Source organism: Syngnathus acus, chromosome 5 (genome assembly GCF_901709675.1).
Source record: "Syngnathus acus chromosome 5, fSynAcu1.2, whole genome shotgun sequence".
NCBI classification, from domain to species: domain Eukaryota; kingdom Metazoa; phylum Chordata; class Actinopteri; order Syngnathiformes; family Syngnathidae; genus Syngnathus; species Syngnathus acus.
Window position 1 is genome coordinate 6,307,380 of NC_051091.1, and position 8,147 is coordinate 6,315,526.

Consider the following 8,147-nt stretch of genomic DNA (forward strand, 5'->3'; position numbering starts at 1 on the left):
GCTTTAGAGTTGGTTGGTTATGCGTCACTCCACAATAAAGCGCTTGTTTGGATTTTGTCATCGCAGTCTGTTAAAACATCTACTGAGATTCTGCTTTTACCTCATTAGGTTTATTAAAGTTCGGTTAAACATGTTCTGTTGTTTATCATTTTATCTGTTTTTTTTAACTGTACATTTTAGTTTACGGAGGCAGTTAGTTAAGAAAGGTTTGTGGAAAATGAGCCCCACCCGCACACGTCTATATAGCGTTGCTGTCTTGAACTTTTGTTCAAAGGAAACAATAGGGTACTATACAAGCATAAGCTAATATAATTTATTTTAGTCATTAAAATATTATCAAGGGGAAATCCAACTCTGCTGTATCTGGTGTGTTGCAGGCCTCACATAAAAGCGAGCAAAGATTCAGAGTGAGTGATGCACCGCAACACTTGAGCAGGGAGGGTGGGGACGATCTCTTGCTCAAGGCCAAGCAACTAGCTACCACTTATATTGATTTTAAAGATAGCTATTCGGTTGTGAGCCATATTTGAGCTCGTTCACAATGTTACCCGAGCCGCATCTCTGGAAGCTAGCCCACAAGGCTCCATGAGATGAAATGACTAAATGTTCCACAAGGGCCCTCAATGACCCAAAAGCGCCCACCACAGGCTGTTGAAGGGATTAAAAGCCTTGCTCCACAAAGTGGCTTTGACAAGTCTTTTCAATTGTCTTGAAAACTACTAGAAACCGTCATTTTAAATAAATGTCTGTATTTAACAGCCAAGAATGGAATCATCCCACAACTTTTCTTCCTCGGTCCTATTGTCCGGGATGCTTTTTGTTCTCTTCTTGTCTTTTCGAGATTTCACATTGGCATGGTCTTCCTGTCTGTCACTCTGCTGTCCAACATTGGCTTCTATCTCTTCTCTAGTTTCAGTCCCGACCGTTGGCGCTATGTCGTCCTTGATCCCATCTGCTTCCGCCACTTGTTGCTTTTCTTGCCGTCTCTGCTTGCTGTGGCATTTGTGCTTCTTTCTTCTCTCTTCCCCTGATTCTCCATGATCATCCCTCATCCTCTCTTCCGAGTGATCATCATGTGCTCGCTTTTGATGCCTATGCCTCGTCTTGTCTGAGCTCGCAGCTGTTGATCGTCTTCCTCTTTCCCTTCTAGATCTTTTGGTCCTGCGCCTCTCTCTCTGCCTGCGATCATCTTCATCACTATCACTCGCTCCACTGCTAGTGAAAGACGAATATGACGAGGAGGAAGATGATGAGGTAGAATACGAGGAGGAGCTCGAGCACTTCTTTCGTCTCTTCAGAGGTCGAGCATCGGAGTCCAACAAAGGCCTTGAATGTGGGAAAGACGGAGCACGATTGCAGTCCCAACCACTGGATGGCCAGGGAAGGCCCATAAACGGAGGTTGGAAAACTTCGACACTGGAGTGAGGGGCACGATAGTGTGAATGGGGGTCATACATGGGAGAAGTCTGTTTTTTCTGGGTCATGTGCCCCATTTCTAAATCCGCTACTGCTTCTACTTGATCGCCTTCATTCTGCTCTTCATCCTGAGGTGGAATGGTGCCAATCTTGGGTGCGAGTCCGCGGGCTTTCTGCACTTCGATGTAGTGCGCAAGTTCGTCGGTAAACGTGCTGTAGGATTTCTGTCGGCTTTTGCATAGTTTGGATACCTTCCTCTTCCTGGCAAACAAACAAACTGAATTTGTGGTCTTCTAAATCTCTTTGTCATAAATGACGTGATGTATGTCGACATTTAATTTAGAGTTATACAAATGGGGGAGTAGTGGTGTAGCCGGTGGAATATACAGAGATGATGTTTACTTATTATTACTATAAAATGTGCAAAGCTATGCGTTATGAATTGAACAAAGCAATAAGTAGCAAGTATGATGAATTGTGTAGCGAGCTTACCTAGCATGGTGTTTGTTCCCCTGCATATGGGCTTGGTACATCTCAACTGAGTTCAATTGCAAATTACAGATGGCGCACGTGAGTGGGTTTTCTGCAAACAAATGGAGGAGGAAGGATGGATAAAACTAAGACGTGCCGCTTGCAACCTTCTTGAATTTGATAGCATTGAAAGAATTGCTGTTCATGTTGCTTTGCTGTTAGCCGGCCCCCATGTTACCTTCTTGAGCATCTTCAAGGTCTTTGAACATCTCCAGTCTGGCCTTCTTCCTTTGGTGCTTGCGGCCGTTGTAGTGTTGCAGCGCCGTTTGGGGATTGTTGAAGGAGGCCGCACACAAGACACAGTGCTTGTTTGAGTCTGAACTGGCGGCATTTGGATGAGATGTCGGGTCTGTACCGGCCTCTGATCCTGACGTGCGGTCTTGTATAGCACGGTCCAAAACAGGGCTGGCTAAAGTACTGACGTCTTTGTTGTTCACTGTAAAATCCAAGAGAAATTAATTCCATATAAATGGCATTTACACTTTTCACATAAAATAATAACTTGTGCCATCGCTACTGTATTAGTGTAAATAACCTCACATCACGAATGCCTTTCTTCTTATGCCACTAACCTGTCTTTTGAAGATTTTGTTTCCTGAGATTCTTCATGTGGACTTTGCCTTTGTAATGTGACTTTGCTACCACGGGAGAAGTAAATACCATGTTGCACAGCTCACAGAAACGATCTTTATCGTTCGGCATGCGGTACTACAAAATGAGGGACAAAGTTGGACTGTGAATGTTAAACCCATCTGAAAAACAACAACAACAAAAAAAAAACTTACCAGTAGTCCTGCAGACTCTGTTTGTCTCATTTCATTCCGCTTGTTGTGCAAGTACTGTTTCAACTTCATGGCATGTTTTTTCCCCTGCAAATAAGAAGAGATGATATAATGAGGTCGCCATTCAATGCATGTTGGATTTAAAAGGGCCCAAACCTCATAATGTGACAGCCGCTGAGCCTCAAACAACAGCACAGCTTCACATACATGGCAGTGTTGATCAGTGAGGAGACCTTTGAGGAGTTCTTCATCACTCACATTAACTGATTGGAACAAAAAAAAAGGTTCAAGGACATGGTGAGAAGACTACATGGTTATTCATGCAAAAAAAGATGGAGTGATGACTAAAGCAAACCATAGTTCATACTGTAGTGCTCTCTTTGATTGCGACAGTAAAATCGTAAACTACTATAGATCCTCGAGTTCAGTGATGTTCAAAGTGGTTAGCAGTGGTACAGGGGATCCCTCTAGTGGTAAATGCAAGAATCACTGAATGAAACATTCAAACTACACCAAAAATCTTAAACATGTTTTTAATACAATATATTATATATATTACTATATATGATTGTATATTTTATATATATATTATAGTTGTTGAATTCAGTTTAGTTGCATTTAAGTGTGTAGTGTAGAGTATTTAGGCCTACTACACTACTGTATTTTAATGATGGTGGTTCAGTATTTTTGGTGGTTGATACCTGGTGTCAAGAGTTTTAAGAACCACAAATCTAACACGCCTATTGAACTCCATCAAGGAACTTTTTTTACCCTAACTTAACCCCGACACACGTGTTCTAAAGCACAAGTAATCGTGGCAGAGCTCTTGCTGCCTCAAGTGCAAGTTCTTCAGATTTTAGAAAAATCGTGCGGGGATAAATGGTAACTTAATTAATTCATGGCTCAATACAGACATTTAAAGGTGTTGGGGCTTTTGGCTTGTCCTACCACGGGTTAACATAGTACAAATATAAAGAGGTTCACCACAATAATCATACATATAAAATAAAAACCACACACCCTTTGATGACAGCTAACATTCACGTGATGGAGGAAAAAACAGGAAGGTGTTTGAAGGGCAATATTGCAAGTCGGTGACAAGTGCCACATTTAGGTTCCACTGGTTTATGAAAGGTATGATTGGTCAATAATAACTTTGCACTAGTACAGACATACAATGTTGCACATCAAAACTACTTGGTTAGTTAGTTGAACATAAAATCATAAAGATTGCCCATGACTTTTGAGGAGAGAGTAACTTAGTTTGAAATGCATGAACATACTATTTTATTTATTTTTATTGATCAAACTTTTATTGATCCAGGTAAGGCAAATAAGAGATTCTGTAATGTAATCCTGACCTGACTGCAGACAGCACGGTAACACAATGCAAACTAAAACAAATACATAAAAGGCACAATGTAAGTTGCAAAATGCAGAACATAAAACATAAACAAAATTGTATTATGTTGAAGGAAGGCAATTTTTAAATTTCATTAAAAGCTTGTCGGTTTTTTTTCCAGACCAACAAGACAGAAACTTGGTCTAAACTTAAAATCACTTTGACTTTAAAGGGCCTTTTTTTTTCTTTTTTTTTAACACCACGAGCCAACGGTAAAGACGACATAATGTTCTTTATTTTTTGATTATTTTTTTTAAACGACACTCTCGACAGTGCCCTAACGTTTAGTTGTTCTGACGGGGAGTTAAGCTTTTATTGTTTTGGCTAATTCAATACAGTGACGTTAGCACTTGTAGCTAAGGAGCTATGAAACTGAATTCGATGCGGCTAACCAGTTAGCAAAAAAGCTAACGTCGTTCGTCCGGTCATGACACACGACTGAATTGCCCCGTTTTAGGCAAGACTCACCTCCGATCTGGGTACTATCAGTTTTAATGTTTATTACTTTATCAGGTTCTGTGGTAGGAGTCGCTAAAGGGGCATTACCAATGTTATTTTGAGCGCCAGACTCCACAGACTGCGGAGCACTGACGTTCAGCAGGTCCATTTTAGCCCCGACTGATGCGCAGGCGTGCTGAGTTTAAAGAGCTGCTTGTTGAGAACCAAAAAAAAAAAAAAAAAAAAAAATAGATAACTGCAGTCAATGGAATAAAATAGCTGTCAAAAAGATGTGTGCATGATGACTAACCTTTGTATTCGTTACAGTAAAAAAGAAAAAGTAAACAACATAATAAAAATTATTATGATATAATAATCACCGTAATAATAATAATAATAACTCTTAATGAGGGCAGATCGCATTTTATGGCCAACTAATGTAGAAATCTAGTTCCACACTACGTTTTCTTTCTTGCAGCCTTCTGTGACGTAGCAGACACAAATTGAAGACAAAAAAATAATAATATCAAAATAAACTCTTTATTTCAATCATGTTTTGAACACCCATTAACTAACCACTGAATGCCACAAATCTTTCTGTTTAAGTCAACAGCTCACATTGCGTTAAATGAAATCAAAATGAATAAGGAGAGACAGGCCTGTTACTTTCTCTTCTGGAGCTCTCTGGTTAAGATATCCAACTGTAAAGACAGCCATTCGGTAAGTTAATTACAGCACACTATAATTAAAAGCATTGACACCCTGATTTATTTTCCATTTTTAAAATGAAATTTTATGCATGTAATCCAGGGAACTGGCACTTTCCACTTACAAGGACGGCCTTGAGAATACTCCTCCGTTGTGGTCTCAAGTAACTGCATTCCCCTCCCTCACATAATTTGATCTCCTCCGAAATCTGAGAATGAGATGATAGAATAAATCAATCAAACACACACCCAAACGTAAAGTGGGTATACACATTAATACTGCGACTGACCTCTGATGTGCCAAAGGAGTCCAGGTCCCTCTTGCCTCCAGGATACCAACCATGAGACCAGTGCTGGCCATTGGACAGCTGAGCTTCAATACATAGAAGCAGTCCAAGAAGTAAAGCCAGGCGAGATACACTCATAATTATGACCTAAAAGCAAAGATGGATACAAGTCATGTCAGCCCAACTCTTTACGGATTTTTTCCCCCCCCAAAACATTTGAAAAAGACATGGACAATGATGCTATTAGGCTACCAATTTGCTTGCATGTTTAAATTCTCACAATAAAATGTATAAAATATGGTAAAAATATAAGCCTTACCTTATAAGTCTTATAGTCTTGACTCTGACTTGATCTTGTTTGATGGTACCTCCAGAAGTGTCGGACACAGTTTTTTGTTACTTGTCAGTAATTTCACGGAGCTTTACTGAACAGATGCTTTTCAAGTGCAATATATGTAGCCTATATTCAACTGTCCCCACCCTACCACATCCTTGCTTTTCCGTTAGTGTTCTCTGTTGGTCCCGCCTTTATTGACCCCGTTGCTCCTTCCCTCCCATGTGGAAAAATTAACATCTCTGGGGGTACAAGAAGAAAAGGACCTGGCTCATTCCAATTATCATCTGCAAACAACAGTGACACCCACGAAGCCAACATGTGTACGCATGAATCACTCCTATATTCTACGAGGAGGAAAAAAAACCCCATTCATTTAACAATTCGGTTTTTTAAGACACTTTGAGTAGAGATCCTCCTTAAATCCTTAAATATTTTGAATGGCCTTTTTGTGCATATTCATCATCAATCCTTTTTTTTTCTTCTTTTTTTTTTTAAGTTGATCTTGATGACTCATCCTTGAACCTAACTTAAGCCAGATCAACATAGGAAGGCTGATTGCAGAGGAACAAACATGGCAGACTCTTAGCCAGGTCACAGACAATTTCCCTTTTCAATTATTTTTCCTGTACAAATTTGTAAATGGTGTCAGGTGTCAGTCATAGGTACGGGCTGAACTAGTTTTTTTTTTTCCCCTCGGGATGGGGGTTAGGGCAGGGATTATCTGGCCTGGAATCTGGTTGGGAGGGGGTCCAAGCCTATTTCAAGGGGTGCCAGTGGTCCCGCAAGTCCCCCCCCCCAATCCGCTAGCGCCGCCAGTGGTCATACTCTAGTTTAGATGGAATGATTTTAACTTCCGTTTTTATCTAATTAGAGTAACTGCATATCACATTTAAGTCATTGCTTTTAGCTCAAAGAGACAGCTTTGCAATGTACATTCTCACAGAACCTTTATCATAAAGGTTATTGTCTATTAATAACTGAAATTCCACCAGGAAGCTGTCTTGACTTCAAATAAGCATCATAGATATGAACTGAGAAGAAAAATCTCAAGCACTTTATTAGTTTTGAACAGTATCTTGCTTAAAAAGGCCATCTGGCATTATATAATTATATATAATTTTATCATATATAATTATATACACATATATTCAAATGTTGAATAACAAAACACTAGAAACCAACATAGGCAAATAAAAAGTTGGATTATCTTAAGACAATTATACCAGTTAAAAAATGCAAACAAAACAGCCAATACATTTCAAAATGGTCCCGTTACAATTCAATATACAGCTTTTTTCTTTTCTCCAAAAAAAGCAGGGGAAGGGCGTGGGGGTGGAAAGGAAATAAAATAAGAAGGCAGCAGACAGGAATGAATCATAAATAACCTTACATTATGTACAAAGTAGGGAAAATCATTCAACCTGGACCAACAGGAAGATGATGGTCCAAGGTAAACGTCAGCGAGGAAAAGGGACGAACGAGTGCAGTTGGAGACACAAAGACGAAATTTAGGTGGAGAGAAGAGTAAAGTAGTTAGTCGTTGCAACCATGAAACGGTTTCCCTTGGTGCTGTTCTAGCCACTGTGCATGGGGCAGATGAATTACACCTTTTGCCAATGTTGGGTCATTTCCAGACATATGGCAAGTACATTCCCGCCTCAAAAAGTTGGCTTCTCACAACCAAGGGATATTTCCCATTTCTATGGAAATGGATAGAGCAAGAATGAAAAGATGACTGATTTGGTTTTGGTTCCATGTTTCGCAAAACATTCTGCACATTTTGCTTATATTGATAGAAAAGAAACCATTTAAGGTCCCACCACATAGTAATTTTTTTTTTTTTTTTTAATATGAGGCACTTTTTAAGCAAAATTGTGGTTTACATGAGTTGGCACAGTGTCATGTTGGCAAAGTGTCTCATGATTCAAACACAGTGAGTGTGACAATTTAGCATAAATTGACAATCAAGCTGATACTCGTCCGATTCTTGGACTGGTGACTTTACGAGTCAAACGGAGGAATGAAATGTGGGGGGTGGGGTGAATTTCACAATGCACAAATATTAATTTTAGTAGCTGGTCAAACATTTGCTACTTTAAATCCCTACAGTGGATGAATAGAAGGCTTTGACAAATTTCCACAATTTTAATCATGATGTGGGTCTTTAATTTCAATCTTTCTTTCTGGTGCACATAGTGCATGAGTCATCTACAACTGCTCCCGACACACCACGAAAAATGCTGCATG

General features: G+C 39.7%; 2 protein-coding genes across 3 annotated transcripts; both read right to left on the minus strand.

The window, feature by feature from the left end:
• Nucleotides 1–94: 94 nt before the first annotated feature.
• Nucleotides 95–4,770, minus strand: zmat1 (zinc finger matrin-type 1). Of its 2 annotated transcripts, none has more exons than XM_037252268.1 (7): nt 4,600–4,770; nt 2,886–2,992; nt 2,733–2,816; nt 2,520–2,655; nt 2,126–2,383; nt 1,909–1,999; nt 95–1,677 (listed from the first exon to the last, which is right to left on the minus strand). In XM_037252268.1, exons 1-7 carry the CDS (start codon nt 4,736–4,738, stop codon nt 753–755), a joined length of 1,740 nt encoding a protein of 579 aa, XP_037108163.1. In that variant the 5' UTR covers nt 4,739–4,770; the 3' UTR covers nt 95–752. The 2 variants fall into 2 exon arrangements, with proteins under 2 accessions (XP_037108163.1, XP_037108164.1); XM_037252269.1 differs by having other exon boundaries at nt 4,678–4,761.
• Nucleotides 4,771–5,087: 317 nt separating this feature from the next.
• Nucleotides 5,088–6,031, minus strand: gnrh2 (gonadotropin-releasing hormone 2). The gene is made up of 4 exons (XM_037250986.1): nt 5,883–6,031; nt 5,567–5,710; nt 5,402–5,485; nt 5,088–5,270 (listed from the first exon to the last, which is right to left on the minus strand). Exons 2-4 carry the CDS (start codon nt 5,699–5,701, stop codon nt 5,232–5,234), a joined length of 258 nt encoding a protein of 85 aa, XP_037106881.1. The 5' UTR covers nt 5,702–5,710; nt 5,883–6,031; the 3' UTR covers nt 5,088–5,231.
• Between the last annotated feature and the right edge of the window lie 2,116 nt (nt 6,032–8,147).

What these genes read in the sequence shown, in the direction of transcription:
- zmat1 (XM_037252268.1), bottom strand. Translation starts at nt 4,738, where the DNA reads ATGGACCTGCTGAACGTCAGTGCTCCGCAGTCTGTGGAGTCTGGCGCT. An exon ending in TGATAGTACCCAGATCGGAG is followed by an intron (nt 2,993 to 4,599) that starts GTGAGTCTTGCC and finishes TGTTCCAATCAG; the next exon opens with TTAATGTGAGTGATGAAGAA. An exon ending in ACAAAATCTTCAAAAGACAG is followed by an intron (nt 2,384 to 2,519) that starts GTTAGTGGCATA and finishes TGGATTTTACAG; the next exon opens with TGAACAACAAAGACGTCAGT.
- gnrh2 (XM_037250986.1), bottom strand. Translation starts at nt 5,701, where the DNA reads ATGAGTGTATCTCGCCTGGCTTTACTTCTTGGACTGCTTCTATGTATT. An exon ending in ACTCCTTTGGCACATCAGAG is followed by an intron (nt 5,486 to 5,566) that starts GTCAGTCGCAGT and finishes TCTCATTCTCAG; the next exon opens with ATTTCGGAGGAGATCAAATT. An exon ending in GTATTCTCAAGGCCGTCCTT is followed by an intron (nt 5,271 to 5,401) that starts GTAAGTGGAAAG and finishes CTGTCTTTACAG; the next exon opens with TTGGATATCTTAACCAGAGA.